The 26,113-nt window shown below is 40.1% G+C and overlaps 1 protein-coding gene across 1 annotated transcript; it reads left to right on the top strand.

The window, feature by feature from the left end:
* The first annotated feature begins 964 nt into the window (after positions 1-964).
* LOC139158909 (SUN domain-containing protein 3-like) lies at positions 965-26,113 on the top strand. Its single transcript, XM_070736248.1, has 13 exons — positions 965-1,089; positions 2,821-2,918; positions 3,432-3,503; positions 5,216-5,291; positions 7,271-7,335; positions 10,839-10,894; positions 13,646-13,686; positions 16,939-17,095; positions 19,662-19,746; positions 20,332-20,441; positions 22,721-22,888; positions 23,919-24,008; positions 25,638-26,113. The coding sequence occupies exons 1-13, from the start codon at positions 965-967 to the stop codon at positions 25,785-25,787; spliced, it is 1,293 nt and encodes a 430-aa protein (XP_070592349.1). The 3' UTR covers positions 25,788-26,113.

The following is a 26,113-nucleotide window of genomic DNA, read 5'->3' on the forward strand; positions in this document are numbered from 1 at the left end:
AATCAAATAAATCAATATAGTATAATATAATAAAATCACCCCCTACCCCATTCCCTACCCTGGCAGTAGCAGATCACATGAGCCATTTAATGGGCTCCATCCCATTCTGGGTTCCCCAGGACCATTGGCAGAACCAGGTCTTCAGCGCCTTCCGCAAGTGTAAAGAGTAGGGGCCATTCTAATCTCTGTGGGAAATACAGTGGTGGCTTGCTCCGAGTTCGCCCGAGTTCTGCAAACTGGTAGTAGTGGTGATGGAAGGCTCCACCCACCTGCCCAGGATGCATGCGCAGAAGTGTTGAATGTGTGCACAAGTGCATGCATGAACCATGTTTTAGGACCCACTAATGGGGAATGATGTTCCAGAGAAAGGGAGCCACCACGGAGAAAGCCCTTCTTCTGGGTCCCACCAGGTGTATCTCCCTCGGGGATGGGACCTACAACATTCCCCGCCTCCCTGTTCTGATGGCTTGGGTAGATGTGATCGGTAGGAGATGGTCCCTCAGATATTCCTGCTTTTGCAACTGAGACAAAGTATGTACCCTTCCTTTCTGATCCTTCCCTAAATAACTTGATTAAAGGATTTTTGTGATGGACACATGAGTTGCGGCTTCTATTTGGCTAACACCAAAAACGCCTCTACGAATATGCAGAAGTATGCTCCAAAGAGGAACAAAATTCTCTGCTGGCAATACCATATGCCCTATTGTGATGTCATGAGATGATCATGTATACTTCACTGTAGGCCTATTGTGAATCACACGCTGGAGGTCAGACGGTAAATCTGCACACATCACAGAAGTGCATTGGAAAGACAGAATGGAGGCGATTTTGATGAATGTGGAAAGCAGGGTGCTTGTTTGTGCATGTAACTTTTTGGTGCTGAGATTTTGAGAGCACAATAATTTAGAAGCAACCAACAGAATTATTTCAAAATACGTCCAATTGTCACGTTGTCCTTTCAGTCATGGATGGGAGACGCTCTGTGCGGAGGTATCCAGCTCAAGCAATGCCAGGTTTTCAAGATAACCCTGCTGAGCAAGGTAGCAATCCCAGGGCAACAAGAGGATCGGGCAAGACCCAGTCAAAGAAGTAAGAAGAATGCATGGATTTAGTTACTGTAACATAACGAATACCGTATTTTTGGAGTATAAGACGCACCCTTTTCCTCCCTAAAAGAGGTTGATAATTAGGGTGCATCTTATACTCTAAATGTAGCTTTTTTCCAGCCCTAACTAGCTGCTAACGATCTTCCCAGCTCTTACCTTGCAGGCTCTTTCATTGTTTCTCTCTGTCAAGAATGTTTTCTAAGCCCTAATTCTTTGCAGTGTTTTTTCATTGCTCTAACTTGCTCTCAATAAGTTTATTTCCTGCCCTAACCAGGTACTAACAATGTTCACAGCTCTTACCAGCTTGCAAGCTGTTTCACTGTTATTCCCTGCTAAGAATATTTACAAGCCCTAAGTCTTTGCAGGGTTTTTTCCATTGCTCTACTTGCTGCGAATGTTTCTTTCCAGGTGCTAATGATGTTCCCAGCTCTTACTGGCTTGCAAGCTCTTTCATTGTTATTCTCTCTGAATAAAGTTTTTTTAAAGCCCTAACGAGGGCTTTAACTATTTTTCTTCACACACACACACACACACACACACACCTATATTGCTCAAAAAAATAAAGGGAATAACACATGTAGATCTGAATGGATGAAATATTCTCATTGAATACTTTGTTCTGTACAAAGTTGAATGTATACAACAGCATGTGAAATTGATTGTCAATCAGTATTGCTTCCTAAGTAGATAGTTTGATTTCACAGAAGTTTGATTTACTTGGAGTTATATTGTGCTGTTTAAGTGTCCCCTTTATTTTTTTGAGCAGTCTATATAAAATGTATGATAGGTCAAATTGGGCTGCAAATAGATGTAGAAGTTTATGAAACTGGGACCTCTTTTGCAAGGGAGAGAGCTATTATTGTTGCAATATACTGTATTTGTCAGTGTTCAACTAGTAGGGATGATATGTTTTATTTATTTTTGTCATTTTAACTCACATCTTTTTAAAAATGTTTTAATTTAGTTTAGCTTCTGTTAATTTTTTCCCTCTTTGGATTTTGTGCTTTAATTATTGAATATTAAAAAGTATTGGGAAAAAGTATAATTAAATGTACACATCTCCCTTTCATAGTCCACATGAACTCACATGAACACACATGAACAATGAAAACAATACAATGAAATTTTGGGAAAGATGGGTGTAACAATGAGGTTAAAAGGTTTTTCATGCACCTCCCCTGGATCCTGTCTTCATTGCTGCAGGACAGTTACACCATTTTGGGGAAACTGTAGGCTAGAACCAATTTTTAGGAATAGCAAATAGTATTTTAATATGCTTTGTTGACACAATGGATGGAGTGAAGACACTAAGGAACATCATTCTTAGGATAATGCATTGTATTTCAGGCAGCCCCCAATGACAGCTAAAAGCATGAAAAAAGCTTTATTTAGGAGCCGTGGTGGCACAGTGGTTGGAACACAGCATTGCAGGCTCACTCACTGCTCACTGCCAGAAGTTCAAACCTGACCGGTTCAAGGTTAACTCAGCCTTCCATCTTTCCGAGATCGGTAAAATGAGGACCTAGGTGGTTGAGGGCAATATGCTGACTCTTTAAACCACTTAGAGGGGACAGTAAAGCACTATGAAGTGGTATATACGTCTATGTGCTATGGCTCAATGCTAAAGTGTTCGTATTTTTCACGGTAATTAAAAAAGCCGGCACCCCAATATAACAGTACATTTGTAGAGCATTTGCAACTCTTCTTCTTTCAGCTGGTTCCTGCTTAATTCTTCAGGAGGTTGTCCAAGGACATCTACTACCTCATCTAGCCAGATGTCTTCAATTTATGATCAGAGAGAAGACAAGGGGGGTAAGTCTAAGAAACATTTAGGCTTTGGATACCCACTAATGATTAGAGGCCAGGGATTTAAAAAAAAAAATCCAGAGAAAATATGTCAGGAATGCATCTTGAATCTTTTTGCTAGTTTAGATCTATGCAGTGTATACAAATCCACTAAAGTAGGAGTCTCCAACTTTGGCAACTTTAAGCCTAGAGGACTTCAATTCCCACAATTCCCCAGCCATCACTGCTGGCTAGGAAATTTTTGGGAGTTGAAGTCCCCCAGACTTAAAGTTACCAAGGTTGGAGACCCCTGCATAATTTTGCATTTACTCTCATATGTTATCTCTCTTGCAATTGATGCATTCAAGAGGGCCAAGATACAAGAATAGGAAAGAAAACAAACTACTGTACAGATTGTAGAAATGTATATTGATGCAGATGGAAGTCAGATGAGATACTGCAAATCCAGTCTGTCTACAGAAATTATTGATATAGGATGATAGTGATGACTGGATAATGAGAATGGGTTTTCTTCAACAGGAGGTTTTGCTGGTGAGAGTTGCTGTAGCCACTCGTCATCTGATTCCACAGCTTCATCTGAAAGTATGCTGAGTATGTAGCAGTTCCACTTTCCTACAGCTTTCCTGAAAATATGGTGCATTTCATAACTAAAGTTATTCAAGCAGAAGTTAGACCAGCCTTTAATCAGGGATGGAAGTTAATCCTCCAAGACAACTTCCAACTTTAGAGTATCATATTGTTTAGTCTTTAAGACATCATCATCATCATCACAACAACAACAACAATCCTAATAATAATGGAATAATATTTAAGTAGATTGGCAAATACAAACTCTTCTGGAGTTTCTTTCTTATCTACTTGACCCAACAATTGTCCCAAAGGTGCTTTTTTGATAGAACGATAGTAGCAAGTTGCTTCACCTCATGCTTTTCTGGAACACCGGTTCTCTAATACAGAATCTTATGTGTTCACCCAAGCCTATAGTAAGCTCTAAAATGCAGGAATGACCAATTTGAGAATATCCTCACCCATTTTACTCATCTACTGTACATCTTCCTATATGTAGAAAGGGACAGTTCATCTCAGAAAATGTCCACTACTAAGGCTGACCCATTGGATATAATAAATGAGCATTTAACTCTAAAAGTCCATCTGCTTTTAGTAAGATTTAAGAAGGCCTAATCTTCTCTGGATTGAATCTAAGGTCAATAGTACTGATTGGCTATGTTAATATAATGTACAGTTTACCTATAATCTACCTAAGAACGTCTCTACTTACAAACTTTTCTAGATAAGAACCGGGTATTCAATATTTTTTTGCCTCTTCTCAAGAACCTATTCCACTTACAAACCCAAGCCTCCAAAACTGTAACCGGAAAAGGCAGGGAGAAGCCTCTGTGGGGCCCCTCTAGGAATCTCCTGGGACAAAACAGGGCCAGAAAAGGCAGTGAGAAGCCTCTATGGGGCCTCTCTAGGGATCTCCTGGGAGGAAACAGGGCCTCCAGCCTCCCTGTGGTTTCCCCAATCACACACATTATTTGCTTTTACGTTGATTCCTGTGGGAAAATTGCTTCTTCTTACAAACTTTTCTACTTAAGAACCTGGTCACGGAACGAATTAAGTTCGTAAGTAGAGGTACCACTGTACTGTGTTTCAGATTGAGTCCCTTCCTTGTAAATAATTTTGCATATCAGTAATTTGGAGATCCTTATTTGTTAAAATGGGATGAAGATCTAAATCTCAGTGCAACCTACTATTTTATTTTGGAGTTTAATGTTCCACTATTTGCTAAAATAGGGTTTAATTCTACATCTCAGGCTGTGACATGATGAATCACACATAGCAACAGCATAGATGGTGCATACAGCAAATAGGGCTAACTGTTGTATTTGCCAAGAGTTTGAATTGTGAATTTACCAATTTTATTTATTTATTTATTGCTAGGAAGGTATTTTGATGAGCCTTGGTGGTGCAGTAGTTGAGGTGCAGTATTGCAACCTACTTCTACTGATCATCGGCTGCCAGCAGTTTGGCAGATCAAATCTCAGTAGGCTCAAGATGGACTCAGCCTTCCATCCTTCCAAGGTGGGAAAAATGAGGATCCAGACTGTTGGGGGCAATATGCTTATTCTCTGTAAACCGCTTAAAGAAGGCTGGAAAGCACTGTGAATTGGTATATAAGTCTAAATGCTATTATCTTAGTCCTCAGGCAGATCAGATGACCAAACAAGTATATTCCCAGTTACTTTATAAACTTTCAGAATCAACACCTTAATTGTTTTGTGAATTGTTCTGTTTCACAGAAACCATATGCTGCATTCCTAGCATTATTGTGTTTTCTTTTATCTGCTGTCTTCGAAAATTCTGCTGCTGTATTAGGTAAGTAGCAATGTAAAAATGTCCAAAACCTCTTTTGGAATGACATCATAATCAAGACAGCTAACTCTGCATCTAATCGTCTTCTCCATCACAGAAGTTCTACGTTGGGTGGGGTAGAGGTTGAAAATATCATATATTAGATGACATGAAAGACTTTAAATAGGCTAAAGAGGTGTTACCCTAACACATTGGTGACTAACATTTTTATTGTCACTTGCCGAAAGCATACTTGCACACCCATAATGCAATGCGTGTGCGACACCCCCCTAGCCTCGCAATTGCCCATGCAACTCCCCTGCTTACACCCCGCATATGTGCGCACTCCCCCTATGCTCCCCCACTCCCTGCATATGCAAGTGACCCCCTGCCCCTCCACTCCCTGCATGCATTTTTGACCCATGTGTCCGACCCTGCACCTGCATGCACATCCCCATGAATTTAAATATTTAAAAATTATTTTGTTTATAAATCCATGTTATATATTAAAATAATGTATTATAACTATAAAATATTCAATTATTGTGTTTTAATGGTGCCTTTTATGCACAAATTAATTATCCTTAATTTCTTCCTTCCTTGACTTTAAAAGTAACAGATTCTGCATGGTCCCATTTGCAGTTCCTCTCTCTCTCTTTTCATAGTCCCAAGTCCCTCCCTCTAAATTCAAGTCTACTTCTCTCAGATTCTCCAAACCACATATCTTCTCCAGCCAACGTATTCAGCAATTTCTTTGGTGGTGAAAGTTGTCCACACTGGCTGAGTTGGGAATGGAAATGGGACAACCATTCAGAAACACAAATGAATGAATGAATGAATGAATGAATGAATGAATGAATGAATGAATGAATCAGTCAATCAACCAATCAACCAATGAATGAATCAATCAATCAAGCCCAGCCAAGTTGCTGCAACAAAACCTGCCACTGTCAATTCACCATGGCCAACTCACATCAGGACAACTCGCCATGGGACAATTTAACAATTCAATTTTATTATTTAAAATAAATTTTAAAATATTAAATTTTCCATTCTTCACTGATTCTATTCCACCATTTCTTTCATATTAGTGTAATTCTTGTCCCGCAGTGAATCATCCTATGGAGAATTGGCCATGTTGAAATAAACCCAGTTGAAACACCCATGGACTTCTTGAATCCTTTGCATAGACTCAAGCTGCCTCTCTCCTCCATTACTTGCAGGAAGAAAGCTTATGTTATGTCTTCCTCTACTTCACAAGTAGTCTTTCTGCTTATCCTCTTGCTGGTTGTCATCAACTCTACTATTTATTTTACTCTCACTTCTGCTTTTCCATATCTCAAGCAATGTAATAACCTGAGCATTGCCTAGAATTTGATGCTTGACCTGTTTTACATGCAGGCAATTTCCAATTCCATATCTGCATATCCAGTTTGCGAAAGGCCCCTATCTGATACCTAACAATGTTGCTAACACCTTAAGCTGAACTGGTTGAACTCAATAGATGCATCTTCCTAGGTCAGTGCTAGGCAAAGTTGGCTCTTCTATGGCATGTGGACTTCAACTCCCAGAATTCCTGAGCTAGTATGACTGGCTCAGGAATTCTGGGAGCTGAAGTTCACAAGTCATAGAAGAGCCAACTTTGTCTACCCCTGTCCTAGGTGTTTCTTCCCTTTCTCATGCAACAGCTAGCATAGCCATAATGTATGGTGTGATACCATTGGCACTAGGGGCTAAGGAAACACCCTGTTTGATGACATCACACCATGCATTGTTTTATGGCAGATATCAAGCAAGGAAAAGAGAGGAGAGAGAAAAAACATGAAGCAGCAGCAACCCTCAGAATGACTCGTTAATAAACCTCTCTGGTTGGGAAAAGAACGAGCAATGCCCTTGAGTGGCCTTCGCCATTATCAAAATTCCCATTCTTATCCTTAGCATTTTTATCCTAAGAATTTTCCCGTCTATTGACTTTTCCTTAATGATCCTACCTTCCTCCACAGAAGCCAAATGGAAAACTGTGTGAAATGCTTGATGTTGCTCACCATAGCTGCCTCAGTCATTTATGGTAAGTACTTCCACTTGAGATTTGAAAAAAAACCATCTGACTAGCAGGAGGTTCTCATGGATTGAACAAAAAAGGTGCTTGTGTCGATGACCTGAGTGTCAGAAGTCCCAATGTGCCAGATTTTATCCAGAAAAGTTCATGTTTTAACTCACGTCAGGTGGGCAAGGCAGTGGTTAAGGAAGGTTTCCTTATTGCTCATTATCACAACCCACTAATGCTTTTCCATCACTCTGAGTTTACAAACAAAGTCCCACGAGGAAAGAGGGTGATAAGCAGGTGTGGGGCTACTGCCTGGATGAGAGCTGAGACCAAGCCCAAAATTCAAGGAACAGGATCCAGTGAAGCTGGGAAGAAGCACATCAAAACAAGCAAGTGTTCCCGACAGACACACCTTCTCAAGCATCTGATTCAATCAACCTTCCCCAGCTTTCCTTCTGAGGAAGGACGGGGCTGCTTCCTTGTAAGCAACCTCGCTGATCTCCTCTGTGCCCCTCTCCATTCTGCTCTCCTCATCCGTTCCTTGTCAGAGGCAGTCTAGAGCAGCGGCGGGATCCACTTACCTGCATACTGGTGCGCTGCACGGGCATCCTACTCATTCGGATGGTCATGGATGTGTGCCTGTGCGTGCGTTCCCACATTTGATTTTGCTTTTGCGCATGCGCAGGAAACAAAAACTTGCTGAAATCTCCTGAGGGGACGCTCGCTCGCATACAATTTCGGTGATTTTTTGCTTCCACACACGTGGAGAAGCAAAAAATCAATGACATTTCACGCACCTGGGTATCCCCTCGCAGGATTTTTTTAAAAAAAGATGGTGCCAGTCACCAGAATATTGAAGACGGCATCAGAGTGGTTTCACGCAAATTGCGCAATCTAGCGGAATGGAGCTCCGAGGCGTACAGGTAGCAGCCCACCACTGAGGCTACCATCTCTGTTGGTCCTGTGCAGCAGCTCTGCTCCTGCAGGAGGATCCCCATCCGGTTGCCCCCCCCCCCCCACTCTCACTGCCAGACGGCCTTGGGACTTCCTCATCCTCATCCCCTCGACTTTCCACTCATTTATAGAGGACTATGTCTTCCCTGTTGGATAGTCCCAGCTCCAACTCCTGCTCCTCTGAACCAGGATCCAACTGCAGATTCTTGCAGGACGAATACGCATGGAACTGCACAGCAGAAGTATCCAACCTGCAAACAAGGGCATGTTATTGTATATCCTATGACCATTCACCTTTTTCTCAGATACAGATTTTTCTCTCAGTACTGAAAGAGCTTCTGTAAGAGACAATTTGGGTAGGTGGTTGAAGTAAATGAAGGCTGTTTGAAGGGTAAGTATCAGTAGAAAAACGTCAGATTTTAAATGCTCCTTCAGGTAGTGGGAAATGGTTGTGTGTGGTGATATTTTTCTTAGATGCACTTCTATATTACTCTGTGTTTATAAAACTAAAAAGCTTTTCTATTCTTTCAAAAGGAAGGAGAGAACGTGCCCAGTGTTCAATAAAGTTGCCAAATAAACATTTTACAAGAGTTTAAACAGGAATCGGGACTGTCGGTTAATATGGAAAAATCAGAGATTATGTGTTTAAATACAGATCAGAGAGAACAGATAGAAATCAGGAAAGAATCAGGGTTGAAATTAGGACTTAAAAAAAATAAAATATTTGGGAATTTGGTTATTGAAAAACCCAGTGAAAATTGAAGAGATGAATTATAGATTAATATGGAGGAAAATGTTGAAACAGATGAGGAGCTGAAAAGAGAAAAAGCTAAGGAGACTTGCTAAAATAAGAGCATTAAAAATGATGATAGCTCCCAAAATGATGTACCTTTTCCAGGTGCTGTCGGGGGGGCTATCCGCATGTAAGGTTAAAGAGTGGGACAAAAAACTAAATTATTAGATTGAAGAAGATAAGAGACCAAGAATAAGGAAAAAGTGGTTAATTGCGAATGAAAAAGAGGGGGGATGGGGAGTTCCATGTTTGGAGCTGTATAGGGAAGCTTTTCAAATGGAAAGGTTAATGGAGTTGCAATTATGTGAAAATAAATGGGTGAAATTGGAAAAACAGATAAACGGGATGAAGAATAGAGAATTAATATTTAGAAAGTGGAACAGGAGCGACTTAGGTAAATTAATAGGCCCCATGAAAGGGACTATGGAAATTTGGAAAAAATGGCAGGGGAAAATAGGATTATATAAATCTAAACCGTCATCGCTTTATGTAATAAATAGATAAAATGAAATGAATTTAAATAGGGTTATAGGAGAGTTGAAGGGAAGAGGGACAAATAAGATAGAACAGTTACATAAGAAGGATGGCAGGCCAAGTAGAAATCATATAGAATGGTGGTTAGGTAAGGGAAGGTGGCTACAAATTAATGCAATATGTAAATATCTTAATGAAAGGGAGAATAAAGAAGTACTATGGAGGGAGGAGACAGGGTTAGAGAAAATAATAAGAGAAAAAAGTGAGGAGATAAAGGCGCAAGCAACCAATATATATAAATTGCTAGTGCAGTCAAAAGGGGATATGATTGATGGATTGACTAAATGGTGGCAAAATGAGATACAAGTAGAGGTACAAGAGATGGAAAATATAGTAGAAAATATAAGGAAAATTAAAAATACAAGAATCAGGGCAATGAGAAGGAAAATATTACATAAGTGGTATTTTACTCCCGTTCAACTCGCACACTTTCAGCAGAATGTCAGTGGGAATTGTTGGCATGGGTGTCCAGACAAAGGAGTGTTCATGCATATGTTTTGGGAATGCCCGATAGTGCAGGAATTTTGGCAAAAAGTGAAAGAGGATATCAATAGAATGCTAAATATACAATGGACAATCACTAAGGAAATGGCAGTACTAGTAAAAAGCAAGGCGATGGGAGAATTTAGAGAAATAAAAAAAGCAGCAATAGAAAGCGCTCAGGCAGTAATAGTTTTGGGTTGGAAGGATGCGACAAAATGGACAATGCAAAATTGGTATGGGTACGTGATGGACCACATTCAATTTGAAATTATGGAAAAAAGGATAAATTCGGATAATGAAACTGAGTTGGGACAGCTGATGGGACGGTGGGACAAGGTATGACGATATATGATGAGCAGAATCCGAGACCAAGCTACAAGAAATAAATTGGAATCACTCTATAATATGTAAACAGATATATTGCTCTTGGGTTAAGTGGACTATACAAGAAACTCCCACAATTTGGTGGTGGGGAATGTGTGTGTGTCGGGGTGGTGGGCACAATTCACTATGCACTGTTTTGTGTTGTGTTGTTAAAAATCAATAAAAATATTGTTTTAAAAAAAAGTTGCCAAATTTCAGTGTAGGTAGGATTAATGTCCTTCTTGAAGAGTTTTGAGAAAAGAGGATAACATGCTAGAGGAACATCTTTCCTAATATTCTGTGTAATTTTAGCAATTTCTTGGACATGAAGCTTCAAGACAAAAGGCATTTGTAGAGTTCATTGTAGAAACTTCCCAGTTTTGTTTGTTTCTTACAGGCACCGTTTACATTGTTTGTCAATACCTGCAATTATCTGATGGCCTGTCATCCAAGGTAAGCACCATTACATGTAAGGGACAGAAAAGGAAGTCATCGAAATAGTTTGGGGCCAGATTCGGGAACTCATAGAGAATTTGAGAATTTGGCTTCAAGACAAAAAGGCTGCCACACACAAAGATCCTTTCTTCAGTAACAATTCTCAATGGAAACAAGCCCTTGCTCGATAATAAGAGGCCATCAAAGATGCTTTTCACATTTGTTTTCTTGGGTTTTGAGGCTACCAGAAATGTTGTATCTGGAAAACAGCAAGTGAATTTGTGTATAATCTGTCATCATGGAAGTGACAGTTAAAATATGGATTTTATTTTTTAAATATAAAAGAATGGCTCAAGTAGCAAACTTGGCTCCTCTACTTTTGCATTCTCCAAAAATAGGTACTCCTTGTTTAGTGACTGCAATTGACAAACTACAAGTCTGTTGTTCAGAAAAGCTGTCACTAAGCAAAAAATCACATGACCACAATTCTACTTATTATTTTACTTCAGCTTTCCCTTGCTTTGAAGCAGGGGTGTCACAATCATGGCACAGCTGCATCACACACTGGCCACCCCCACACCCCGGTTTAGTGAAAGGGGGGGAAAAGTCACAATACGTCACATAATGACAACATGACAACATGAGTTTGACATCCCTGCTTTACAGCATTAGGATATAACAGTTGTGTGAACCCAAGCATAAGAACACAAGAAGAGCCATGCTGAATCAGGCCAAAGCCCATCGAGTCCAGCATTCTGTGTTACACATTGGCCCCCTAGTTGTACATGGGGATCTTGAGCAGAAGGAGAAGGCAAACCCCTCCCTTTCCCTTGACCCCCAACAAATGGTACTCAAGGGAATCCTGCCTGCCTCAACCAACATAGAGGCGGCACATGGACATCCATTTCAATAACCACCGATACACTTGGCATCCATGAATCTGTCTAATCCTGCCTTGAAGCTATCAAGGCTGACAGCTAAATTCCATAAACCAACGACCCTCTGGGTGAAGAAATATTTCCCTTGATTTGTCCTCGCTTTCTTACCTATGTGCTTTAAGGAGTGCCCCCTTGCCCTAGTATTGTATAATAGAGAAAAGAATTTTCTCTATCCACCTTTTCTATCCCATGCATGATTTTATACACTTCGATCAAGTCACCCCTTAAACGCCGTCTTTCAAGGCTGAAGGGACCAAGGCGTTGCAACCTGGTATCATAAGGGAGGGGCTCCAAGCAGTGTGGAAGGTGTAGGGAGAACTCAATTTATGAAGAACCTGGAGAAAAGGCCAAATCATATGCCCCCTTTCCCCTACTCCCCATCGTTTGAAATGCTTACCCTGGCACTGAGATAATTAGAAAAAATGGGAATGGTGTTTGCATTTACATTCACTGGAAGGAGAGTGAACAGATACATGATGGGGATTATGCATTGAAAGGAGTGTAGCTGCAGCTTCTTGGGAGGCAAATGCCTTCAGGGGTGAAAGTGACCAGGATTTTGTCAATTCCAGGCAGCAGCTGCTTCCAGGCTGTAATCAACTAATTAACGTTACACAACTGAGCCTGTTAAGTTGTTCTCAGCAGTTTTGGAGTAACCACTGCTACACAAACAAGCAGCTCAGGAAGTGACAGCTTGCTTGGGTTTGATATAGCAATTAAAATGCTGGCTTAGAAACCAGGAGACACTGAGTTCTAGTCCTGCCTTAACCTTGAAAGTCAGCTGGGTGATCTTGGCCCAGTCACACACACTCACCTTAACTCACTTCAGATTGTTATTGTGGGAAAAATAAGAGGAAGAAGGTATGTTGGGATATTTTGTAAATATATATATATAATGGAAAGTAGGATACAAACAAGCAAACATAAATTAAAATGTATTGTCTCTACCAGAGGGTATGGGATAAGCACAAGGCAATGTGGATAGGTAACCAAATGATGTTGTAAAGGTAAATGTGGTTATTGATTCCAAAGTTAGTTTTTCATCATCTATGTAATGGTAAATTCTCACTATCTGAGGCAATCACTAAATGATAAGATTATAATTTACTGCATAATTCTGGCTGGGTAGGTATGGAATTGAATTTAAATCAAGAAACGTATACTGTATATATATATATATATATACTGTATATATATTCTAAAATGGTCATTAATTAACTACAGTTAACTATGATTGAGGTCCATGTTACAAATTGTTCATATAAAAGTTGAATCATATATGTTTTTTTCCTTCCAACAGGAACTAGCAAAAGTGTATGAAACTGAGCTGAACAATCTCTGGTAAGACTATTATACATCCCTCCAAAATATCTTAAAGAAAAAGACTTTACTCATTAATTAAATGTATAAACTGCTTAAATCTATGGAAGAAAAGTTATGGTTTAAAGGAAAAGAACTGTACAAATCTCGGGAAATGTGGCTTATTGAAATGCAGCCAGGCTTAGAACTACAGGAACTAAGACAGGGCTGCCCAACCTTGGCAAATTTCCAGAATTCCCCAGCCAGGCATGCCTTGGTCTAGGAATGTAAGCCTCAAGCTTCATTATTTATTTATTTACTTATTGGATTTGTATGCCGCCCCTCTCCGTAGACTCGGGGCGGCTAACAACAGTAATAAAAAACATCATGTAAATCCAATACTAAAACAACTAAAAAACCCTTATTATAAAACTAAACATCCATACAAACAAACATACCATGCATAAATTATAAAGGCCTAGGGGGAAAGAATGTCTCAATTCCCCCATGGCTGATGACAAAGGTGGGTTTTAAGGAGCTTACAAAAGTGTATGAAACTGAGCTGAACAATCTCTGGTAAGACTATTATACATCCCTCCAAAATATCTTAAAGAAAAAGACTTTACTCATTAATTAAATGTATAAACTGCTTAAATCTATGGAAGAAAAGTTATGGTTTAAAGGAAAAGAACTGTACAAATCTCGGGAAATGTGGCTTATTGAAATGCAGCCAGGCTTAGAACTACAGGAACTAAGACAGGGCTGCCCAACCTTGGCAAATTTCCAGAATTCCCCAGCCAGGCATGCCTTGGTCTAGGAATGTAAGCCTCAAGCTTCATTATTTATTTATTTACTTATTGGATTTGTATGCCGCCCCTCTCCGTAGACTCGGGGCGGCTAACAACAGTAATAAAAAACATCATGTAAATCCAATACTAAAACAACTAAAAAACCCTTATTATAAAACTAAACATCCATACAAACAAACATACCATGCATAAATTATAAAGGCCTAGGGGGAAAGAATGTCTCAATTCCCCCATGGCTGATGACAAAGGTGGGTTTTAAGGAGCTTACGAAAGGCAAGGAGGGTGGGGGCAATTCTAATCTCTGCGGGGAGTTGATTACAGAGGGTCGGGGCCGCCACAGAGAAGGCTTTTCCCCTGGGCCCCGCCAAGCAACATTGTTTTGTTGACGGGACCTGGAGAAGGCCCACTCTGTGGGACCTAACCGGTCACTGGGATTCGTGCGGCAGAAGGCGGTCTCATAGATACCCTAGTCCAGTGTCATGAAGGGCTTTATAGGTAATGACCAACACTTTGAATTGTGACCGGAACTGATCGGCAACCAATGCAGACTGCGGAGTGTTGGTGTTACATGGGCATTTTTGGGAAAGCCCATGATAGCTCTTGCAGCTGCCTTTTGCATGATCTGAAGTTTCCGAACACTTTTCATACGTAGCCCCATGTAGAGAGCATTACAGTAGTCGAGCCTCGAGGTGATGAGGGCATGAGTGACTGTGAGCAGTGACTCCCGGTCCAAATAGGGCCGCAACTGGTGCACCAGGCGAACCTGGGCAAACGCCCCCCTCGCCACAGCTGAAAGATGTTTCTCTAATGTGAGCTGTGGATCGAGGAGGACACCCAAGTTGTGGACCCTCTCTGAGGGGGGTCAATATTCCTCCCCCCAGGGTGATGGACGGACAATTCGAATTGTCTTTGGGAGGCAAAACCCACAGCCACTCCATCTTATCAGGGTTGAGTTTGAGTCTGTTGACACACATCCAGGCCCCAACAGCCTCCAGGGACCAGCACATCACTTCCACTGCTTCATTGACTGGACATGGGGTGCAGATGTAAAGCTGGGTATCATCAGCGTACTGATGATACCTCACCCCATGCCCTTGGATGATCTCGCCCAGCGGTTTCATGTAGATATTAAATAGCAGGAGGGAGAGGACCGACCCCTGAGGCACCCCACAATGGAGAGACCTCGGGTTCGACCTCTGATCCCCCACTAACACCGACTGCAACCGACCTTATCTCATATACATTAGGGTTAAAATAATTGGTTGTCCAATCCCATCATTGGCCTACACCAGGGGTAGGCAAAATTGGCTCTTCTATGACTTGTGGAATTCAACTCCCAGAATTCCTAAGCTAGCATGATTGGCTCAGGAATTCTGGGAATTGAAGTCCACATGTCATAGAAGAGCCAACTTTGCCTATTCCTGGCCTACACCAATCCCTTTGGAGGCAATCCTAAGACTGAAAACACATTGGAAGTCCTCTCTGGATAAATATGCATTTGCTTTTGGTTAGAGACTACAGTGCAACATTCTTTCACACCCAAGGAGAAAATATTTAAGCTGCAATTCTATCCGCCTTTCTGTGGAAGTAAGTTCCCCTGAATTCAAAAAGATTCATTCCTGACTATATTTAGGGCAGGGCTGTCAAATCCAAGGCCCATGGGCCACATCCGGCCCGCGGGACTGCCCTGGAAACAGCAAAGATTGGCTTCTTGGTGCCTCAGCTACCACCAAGTGATGTTGAGCTGACCACGCCCACTATGGCCACGCCTACCTCCCCCCAAGATCAAACACAACCCTGATGCGCCCCTCAATGAAATTGAGTTTGACATCCCTGGTTTACCGTATTTGGGTCAGGCATGCTTAATATCTCCTTTCTTGATTCTAACATCCTTCAGATTCAGCGGAAATGCCTTAATATCCAGTCTTATGTAACCACAATAATTAGCTGGTGCATTGCAGGCCCAGGAATGGTCTGGAAAACAGTTATGATTACAGTCAGTCCTCAATTTACAACCACAATCGAGCCCAAATGTTTTTGTTGCTAAATGAGACATTTGTTAAGTGAATTTTGCCCCTGTTTACCACTATTTTGCTACGCTGGTTAAGTGAAACTCTGCCTTTGTTAAGTTAATAGAATGGTTATTAAATGAATCTGGCTTCCCTAATTGACTTTGTCTATAAAAAGGTTGCAAAAAGATTATCACAACACTGGGACTCTGCAACCGTCATAAATATGAATCAGTTGCCAAGCATCTGAATCTTTGTCATGTGACCATGGGGAGGCCGCAACCATAGTTCCCTCGAAGCTGAGCAGTGAGCAATCACTCACTTAAAAATCATCATCAACTCAGAGTTTTCCAAACCTGCCCAGAAGCCGAGAGGGAAAGAGTGAGAGGGAAGGAGAGAGAGAGGAAGAGAGGAAGAGAGAGAAACAGATAGAAAAAAGAGAGGAAGGAAAAGAAAAAGAAAAAGAATGGGAGTAAGGAGGAGAGAAAGAAAATCAAAATCTAGTTTGAAACTAGCTCAACTATTTAAGTGGCATTTTGATATTGATAGAGTTGCCCTATTATGAGCTCACTGTTGTAGACACACAGTACAGTATTTTATTTTGAAATTCTCTGAGGCAAAACAGAGTGGATTTTTTATTTGTTTGTTTGTTTGTTTGTTTGTTTATTAATTATTTCTGTGCCACCGAGTCCCGAAGGGACTGCCGCTCAGACACTATACTTTTCTGCCCACCCACCCCCAAAAATTAGAGGGAACACTGGCCGCAACAGTCCTAAACGTGAAAAGTGGTCGGAAATCACTTTTTTCAGTGCCACTGTAATTTCAGACTTATTAAATGAATGGTTGTAAGTCAAGGACCAGCTGTATCACACTAGTCTACAGCAAAAATCCAGGCAACACTAGACGGAAGCAACAATAGAACGGGTTTGTATCCTTTTGTTTTGCCATTTAACAGTTTTTCAGAGTTTTGCATATAATCCTGACACCCATTTTCCCTCCTTTATTACAAGGAAATCTCAACGTCTGCTGGAAGATCAATTCCATGAAATTCAGAACCTTAAGAATGAAATGGATCAACTGCATTCTGAGATTAGCAACCTCCATAAAGGCCGCCTGCAGTCCACCAAGCAAATCCTTCAGGAAAGTGACTTACCAGGAGAGGAGAAAGTAGGAAGCTGCAACTAATCTCAGAAATTCTCTGGTTTCGATCTTTCCAGATTATCATTTTCTTTTGCACATCTATTAGCTACCATAGAATGTCATTTTCCCCCCTTTTACAAAACTGAAGTCTGTTAGTTGTCCTCATGCCCAGCCTCACCCGTACCAAATATGCTTAAAAAATACAGTAGGGAAACCATTGAACCAGAGTGAGGGTTTCTTTCCTGCTGCAAAAGGGTAAATTATAATTCCATACTGGGCACTAGTATTCCATGTTGCATCCAGTTTTGGTCGCCACAATATCAACAAAATGTTGAGAAACAAGGATGATGCTAATTGGGTTTATCTACTCTAATGAAAAGAAGGATTAGGGATGACACGAAAGCAGTGTTCCAATATTTGAAGGGCTGCAGAGAGCAGAGAGCATCAACCTGTTTTCCAAAGCACCTGAAGGCAAGACAAGAAACAATGGATGGAAACTAATCAATGGAAAAAGCAACCAAGAACCAAGGAGAAATTTCCCAACAGGGAGAACAATCAACCAGTGGCATAGTTTGGACAATCCTAGACCTATGGTGGTGAATCTATAGCATCATGCGAGAGGTGGCATGCAGAGCTCTCTCTGTGGGCACGTGCGTCATCACCCCAGCCTAGCTCCATCACATTTCTTCATCAGTTTCATTTTCAGGGAAACAAATGTTTGTGGGACTAAAAAAATATTCACTCAATCAATTCCAACTTCTCATGAAAGGAGAAGATCTCACAAAGTTGGAATTGATTGAGTGATTTTTTTTTTTAGTCCCACAAACTTTTGTTTCCCTGAAAATGAAACCGACAAAGAAATGGGATGGAGCTTGGCTTGGGCGATGATGCACATGCCCACAGAGAGGGCTCTGCATGCCACCTCTCGCATGATGCTATAGATTCACCACCATAGCTCAGGTGTTTCCCAATGGAGGAGATGGGGTCCTCCTCCTCCTGAAATTCATTACGACACAGAGCCGCAATGCAACCCTGGATCGTCTAGGTCAGGGGTAGGCAAAGTTGGCTCTTGTATGACATGTGGACTTCAACTCCCAGAATTCCTGAGCTAGCATGATTGGCTCAGGAATTCTGGGAGTTGAAGTAAAAAAGTCATAGAAGAGACAACTTTGCCTACCCCTGGTCTAGGCTCTTTCTGGCCTCAGTTGCTTTTCCTGCAGAGCTGCCTGTGTTGGGGTGCCATGCCTCCCTGCCATCCAGCTGAACTTCGGTGCACTGCTCCTAGGCTCATCAGCCTCCAGATTCCCACCACCCAGCACCAGTTTTGGAGGGGTGGGGTGGAGAAACAGATGATGGCAATGAGAGAGAGAGGGAGGGAAGGAGAGAGAGAAACAGAGGGATGGAAACAGGGTGAGAAAGAGAGAAGCAAAGGCAGAGAGAGAGAGAGGGAGGGAAAGTGGAAGAGAAAGAAAAAGACAGAGAGGAAGGGAAAGGGGAAGAGAGGCAAGGAAAGAGAGAGAGAAACAGAAAGGGAAGGAGAAAAAGAGAAATGATATTACAAAAGTTTTTATTGTTATTGAGCATAATATTTCAAAAGCAGAAAAAATGAAGGGGCATAAAAGTGCATTTATCACATTTTTCATAGAACAATTAGCTGAACTCTGCCTTTATCATTATTTTAGGTAGTAAAACCTCAGTATTCAGTTAAATTGCCTTGTTGGCACTTTGCGACAAGTAAGTGGGTTTTGGCTTGCAGTCTCTAAAAGGTTCGCCACCACTGCCCTAGTCATAGATTTCCCACTGCTCATGATAGAGATGCTTATAATAAAAGGTGTTCTAGTATGTTTTAAGTCTTTATGGTGAAGACAAAACAATTACTGCTTTTGGAGAGTTGAGTGGTATAGAAATTAAATAAAATAGTAAATTATGGGATTATCCTTTACCAAAAGTTTAAAGGAAATTTGTACATCTCCAACCTACTACATGACATAGTCTGTTTGAATTGATTGATGACTCTAAGAATTATTAAATCTACCTCTCCTTTCTACATACTTTTCTTCTCCACAGAAGTTCCAGCCTTTATGTCTAAAAACCATGAGCATTGCATAGAGATTTCTGCACTGATATAAATTTTTGTCTTTGATATTAGCCCCCAAATGCCTGTGTCCCAGGGCTGGCTATAGTGTATGCTTCATAGACACCATCTTTTCACATAATTAACTGAGAGATGAAAACATCTTAATGCTATCTAAAAGAATCGTGGTACACACTGTTTTAAGCACCAGCAACCATTCTTCCTTAACTAAAATCTGATAGAAAAATATTATTAGATACCAGTTAATATTCCTTTATGGGCTATTCATTTGGGCACATTTATTTCCTGTCTTTACTCAGCAAACTTGAGAAACAAACCATTTGCCGAGTTGGCAAATTTTGGCTTTTTTGACATGATGCTTTATTGTCCATATTTGTGTATCTGTTGCTAACAGTTGGAATTAAGTCTATGGTTCTATTCATAACTTACGATGTCTAACGTATGTAACTGATATTTGTATAAACCATTTCCCTGGTGTATTTTTCTTCTCCTTTGCAGGAAATGATTGATATGCTCAATTTGGCTTTTAAGAAGATTTTTGAAGACGATATACAGAAGGCTGACTGGGCTCAAAAGTCAATAGGTAATGTCCTGAAAGATGGAGTGGCTTTGGGTTTGCAACTCACAGCCAGGAGTGTCTTTGCATAAACTGCGAGTTGTGCAGTAGTTACACCCAGTTCTGGATCTTGAGAACCTGGTTGCCCTTGAGAAGTATCTGAAAGCTTTGGTTGATTTAAATGTTTAATGGGCATCACATTTAAATCCCTGAACTGAAGCTTGGGGGGGGGGGGGGGGGAATAAGAAAGTGATTTGAAATCATATCTGACAGATTTTTCTCTTTCTACACTAAACTCTACAAAAGATGAATTACTATTGGATAATTACAGTATATATGAGTGAATTTAATTTCTGATGAAAAGTTTCTTTATATTTTATTCTGTACTTATTCTAGCCTTTATCAAAGTATCATCTATCTACATGGAGACTACGCTGGAACTAATATTGGGAAATTACATGTGAATGAATGTAATTTCTGATAAGAAATCTCTTTATATTTTACCCTACTAATTCTAGACTTTAAAAAACATCTGTCACAAGAAAATACATCTAAATGTTCACTAGAAATAGAAAACAACTTGAGGTTACATAATCATCTGTGTCTATCTAGGAGCCACGATTGATAAAGACAGGTCATCTAAGTCTTTCGATTTTTTACACCAGGAAAACTGTTGGTTTCCATTTATCGCTTCAGCCAACCCTCCTGAAACTATTTTACAGGTGCAGTATTTCTATCATTGCTATTAGTTAATTCAGAAGAATAATACAATTTCTCAGCTAAAAAAATAGTACTGCCCCGAGTCCAGTTTCTATCTCATAACTATATACATGTCATTATTTTCTTCTGAATGTTTTCTTTAACTTCTCAATCTAGCCTACACTATAGCCCTTGGATTTCCTAGAGATCTTGTATTCCAGATCGAAATGTTGATAAAATCTGACTTCATTTAATTTTAAGGAAATCTCAGTGCTTTCCTTAAAATTAAAGGATGCACATATTTGTGAATGGCTCTGCAAACTTTTTCTGCTGTTCTTCAGGGCCTATTTTGTTCTGACTTGAAAATCTAACTGTTGCTTTTAATTGCATTAAACTAAGGCAGAGTTCAGAAGTTACAATAATATGATTTCGGTTGGTTTAGAGCAGGGAGAGGGAGGGTGAAGAACTACCAAATTTTTTACTACCACACTGTGGGCGTGTTTTATGCAGGACACGCTACATTTTCTTTCAACATCTTTCAGTGCAAATTGGGTGCTCTAGGGTGGAGTTCCAATTTTGCTACTCCACTGCGTTCCCTCCCATCCGGGCAGTAGCCCAACCCTGGGGAGGGATGCACAAAACTCTCCAGCTCAAAAACAGAATATTCCAGAGAAGAACAAAATCTTCTCCTTTGTATGTTGTTTCTGAATGTATATCTGGAATAGTTTGTGAAGTTCTGAGTTGCTGTATTTAAGAAGACTTTAAATGATGGCAAAAGCTGTGATTACGCAGTAGTTAGAATGCAGGATTGCAGGGTAACTGCTCACTGCCAGAAATTCAATCCTGACCAGTTTAAAGTTGATTCAGTTTTCCTTTGTTCTGACGTTGGTAAAATTGGGGGCTGCTAATGTTGTAAACATCTCAGAGAGTGCTGTAAAGCATGGTTGAATGGTATATAAATCTTAGTACTATTGCTATAGTGTAGACTGTTTCTCCTTATTTATGCTTTCTGGATGTTGGAAAGCAAAAGGAGAATTCTCTCCCATTTCTATAGAAGTCTTCATTATTGGGCTTCAGAATGGAAGAAAATGGCCCCTTTTATATTGCTGAAGCATTGGCTGCTGGTGATAAATGCTTGGTGATAAATACACACACACACACACACAGTTCAGAAAGATAAAGGGAACACTTAACACAATATAACTCCAAGTAAATCAAACTTCTGTGTAATCAACCTGATTGACAATCTATTTCCCATGCTGTTGTGCACATTCAACTTTGTACAGAACAAAGTATTCAATGAGAATATTTCATTCATTCAGATCTATGATGTGTTATTTGAGTGTTCCCTTTATTTTTTTTGAGCAATACACACACACACAATAAGTTTATTAGTAAGGAGTATGCATAAGCAAACTATTGTGCCTACCATCCCTGTCTTATTGTCCTATTTGCCTGTACCTACTTTACTTATGTTTGTGTTTATATCAATACCTGCTATTATTTACACGTTTTGATAAACAAACGCATAAATTTAAAAAATAAAATAAATCTGCCAACCTTCTGGGAATATTTCTTTAATCCCATCCATCCCCTTTCTCTGTTCTTTATATCTTGTACTTTCCTCACTTTATGTAATCCTTTTCCCCAGTTCGACATCCATTCCCTTCATTTCTAGAGGGATAAAAATAAAAATGTTGGAGATCCTGGTCCTTTCTTGCCCATTCTCTTCACTACTCCCCTCAATGAGATTAAAAGGCAGATAGACAGAAAGAGAATGAGAAAGAGGGAATGCCTCATTTACAACGGAGGAATGAGGGAAGAATGACATTTTCCTGGTTGCAAATGATTGGAAAATTTACACTAGTTGGGATATTATTCTGTTTTAATTACAAAACTCTATTTACCCACTAATAGTTTACTTTGCTGGTGTATCTGACCTCTTAATAAGCCAGAGAAAACACAGATTAGAGGTCAGAAGTAATTTTGTCACACATTCACAATAAAGTTCACCCTACTCCTGGAGAAACCCCAGTACTTATTGTACTCACACATCAAATCAATCTGCAGGACCTGAATTCATTTTTTTAATTGATTTTTAACAATTTTAAGATACCCACAACATACAACAAGTGTATAGTGAAAAGTGCCCACCACCCGACAAGCATACATACCCTACCACCAAATTGGGGGTGTTTCTTGTATAAACCATTTTAACCCCAGAGCAATGTATCTATTTACATATTATAGAGTGATTCCAATTTTGAGTATTTTATTTATGTGAATGGTCTCCTGTTTGTAGCCGGATGTTTACCCTGGAAACTGCTGGGCATTCTCAGGATCTGAAGGCCAAGTCGTAATTAAGCTGCCTGAAAAAGTCCGACTCACAGCCGTTACAGCTCAGCACATCTCTAAAGCAATAGCTTTTTCGGAAGGAATCACAAGCGCCTTAAAAGATTTCTTGGTTTATGTGAGTACAATACTGTTTTAACTTACCTTATATCTTTCCTCTAAGATTCATTAAAAGAGCTCCAATTTAGGAAGCACCAAGGCTACTATGCCCTTGATATTGAGCTGAAATAGGATATGGAGCCATTCTGGTATCGAGGTTAAGATGAAGGATTAGAAATCAGTGCTCCGAGTTCTATTTCTCCCTTTAGTATAAAAGCCAGCAGAGTTTAGGCCAGTCATTCTCCCTCAGACCAATTCATCTCTCAAAGTTCTTGGGGAAAAATGGGAGGTGGGAGCATTATGAACATATAGCAATGAGCTGCCAAAATGTTTACTGCCACACTATTTAATTATTTCCTATATTAAAAGCAATTAAGGTTCATACTAAGGTACTAGAGAAGGAAGGACAATAAAAAAATTATTAAGTATTCTATAAATAGTGCATGAACTTACAAATCCCACTGTGTCCCCCTCCCATGGGGGCCGCAGCCCATTATTGTGCACAGATCTTAAATTGTAACAAATAATGATTTGGAATACAATATGTGGGAGGAGGAGGATGAAATGGACAAAACCTTTGCCTGCTACTTCCAGGGAAAGTCAAAGTCCAGATCAGTACACCAGAGTTGCTGAAAATTAGCAGCATAGCTTTCTGACATAAGCCCTAACATAGGCATCTTAACATTCCTATATCTTCTCTTCTACTCTTTCTTAGATATATTTTACTATGGGTATATCCTCTATATAACCTACATCATGTATTTTACTATGTGTATACCCACTAAAACCCTCATTGTGTAGTGGAGAAAATCAATCAATCAATAAAATAAACATGTTAAAAACAATCTGGCAATAACCAGGGTGAAAAATCACACCACTCTCCGTAGCTCTCTGCCCATTTCATATAAAATAACTCCGCTCACCATTAAAAGATTGCCTGCTTGTCAAGACTCAAAATTCCCTTTTTTTTTTTTTTTGGTTTCTGCATTGACCTGACTTTGTTGGCAGCATTCAACTCTTCTACACTGATTCCCTCCTTTTAATTTTAGGGGCTAAATGATGAAACAAAAGAGGAGATCCTGCTGGGAACATTCAAGTATGATACTGAGAAGGAATCAATTCAGACATTCCAACTGAAGGTAAACTAGAAATGGGAGAAGTGGGGTAGAGGTAAAACTAAAATGTAAAGTGTTGGTTATGACCTTTAAAGCCCTTCATGGCACTGGACCAGAATATCTCCGAGACTGCCTTCTGCCGCACGAATCCCAGCGACCGATTAGGTCCCACAGAGTGGGCCTTCTCCAGGTCCCGTCAACTAAACAATGTCGGTTGGCGGGCCCCAGGGAAAGAGCCTTCTCTGTGGCGGCCCCGACTCTCTGGAACCAACTCCCCCCAGAGATTAGAACTGCCCCTACTCTTCTTGCCTTTCGTAAGCTCCTTAAAACCTACCTTTGTCGTCAGGCATGGGGGAACTGAGACATCTCCTCCGGGCATATACAATTTATGCATGGTATGTTTGTATGTATATTTGTTTAGTAAATGGGGTTTTTTAAATCAAACCGGGGTTGTTTAAATATCTTAAATTATATTTGGATTTGTTATAAATTGTTTTATTCTGTTGTGAGCCGCCCCGAGTCTGCGGAGAGGGGCGGCATACAAATCTAAATAATAAATAAATAAAATAAATAAATAAATAAAGTAGGATAGAGTAAAACCGAAGGGGCTGTGTCAGAGGGAGTTGTTTTGAAAGAATCTCTCCAATTTCTGCCCCATCTACTAAAAATCAGACAACTTTTAATTCAGTACTTTAAGGAGTGGATTAGGCCAGAGCTGGAAAACCAGAGCTGCTCCTGAGGAAATATAGTTTAGATAATCTGTGGCACTATACAGATAGTCCCCGACTTACAACAGTTTACTTAATGGCTGTTCAAACTTTCAGTAGCATTGAAAAAAGTGATTTATGACCATTTTTTAACACGTGTAACCATTGCAGCACCCCTATTTGTACACTTGACACCTGACTCACATTTTTGACAGCTGCAGTGTCTCGGGGTCCATGTGATTAACTTTTGCAACTTTCTGACAAGCAAAGTCAATGGGGAAACCAGATTCACTTAACAATTTGTTAAGTAACAATGTGTTTCTAATTAAACAAATGTGGCAAGAAAAGTCGTAAAATGGGGCAAATCTCACTTAGCAAAGTTCTCACTCAGCAACATAAATTTGGAGCTCAATTGGGGTCATATATTGAGGACTATATATATTGCTGGGAGCTAATGGGACATAGCAAAACAAAAAACAACCCCCCCCACCACAAATCTTCTTTCTGATGAAGAACAATCCCAAAGCAGTTATATCAGCATTTGGGAAACAGGTCTACAGATTTATTTTATTTATTTATTTGATTTTTATGCCGCCCTTCTCCTTAGAATCAGGGCAGCTTACAACATGTTAGCAATAGCACTTTTTAACAGAGCCAGCATATTGCCCCCATAATCCAGGTCCTCATTTTACCCACCTTGGAAGGATGGAAGCCTGAGTCAACCTTGAGCCGGTGATGAGATTTGAACCGCTGACCAACAGATCTACAGTCAGCTTCAGTGGCCTGCAGTACAGCATTCTACCTGCTGCGCCACCCCGGCTCTTGTATATAGATATACAGTATAGGCTTTGCACTCTTCTATTAAACCGACAGAGCCATTCAAGAGGATGACTTCATCTCGACTGCTTTTTATTATGATTGTTCTTTTCCCTCATCTACATTTCAGAATGAACAAGAGAAGGCGTTCCAGCATGTAAAAATCAAAGTGGAGAGCAACTGGGGAAATCCAGAGTACACTTGCATTTACCGAATCAGGGTGCATGGAAGGATGGCCAATATGGGCAAGAAAGTGGATGAAATCTACGAAGATAAATAAATCCTGTGACTTTCCCATATTAAATTTAAATTAAATTTATTAAATTTAAAATAGATTTTGTTGGTTCTTCCAAGACAAACACCACATCATCTGTGAATGCTTGTGTTTTATACATTTCTTTTTTAATCTTCAATCCTTTTATTTCCTTATCTGCTCTTATTTTAATCAACAATGCCTCTAATGTTAAAATAAATAATAGTGGCGATATTAGACAACTTTGTCTTACTCCTCGTTGTATATCTACTTGTTTGGTCTGTTCACCATTTATTATAATTTTAGCTGTTTGTTCTGTATATATAGCGTCTAATATATTAAAAAACTTTGTT

Source organism: Erythrolamprus reginae, chromosome 2, assembly GCF_031021105.1.
Source record: "Erythrolamprus reginae isolate rEryReg1 chromosome 2, rEryReg1.hap1, whole genome shotgun sequence".
NCBI lineage: Eukaryota > Metazoa > Chordata > Lepidosauria > Squamata > Dipsadidae > Erythrolamprus > Erythrolamprus reginae.

Excerpts from the sequence above, each read along its gene's own strand:
- LOC139158909 (XM_070736248.1), top strand. The coding sequence starts at position 965 with ATGGATGGGAGACGCTCTGTGCGGAGGTATCCAGCTCAAGCAATGCCA. Across the intron at positions 1,090-2,820 it reads GGCAAGACCCAGTCAAAGAA|CTGGTTCCTGCTTAATTCTT; the intron begins GTAAGAAGAATG and ends TTCTTCTTTCAG. Across the intron at positions 17,096-19,661 it reads ACTTACCAGGAGAGGAGAAA|GAAATGATTGATATGCTCAA; the intron begins GTAGGAAGCTGC and ends TCTCCTTTGCAG.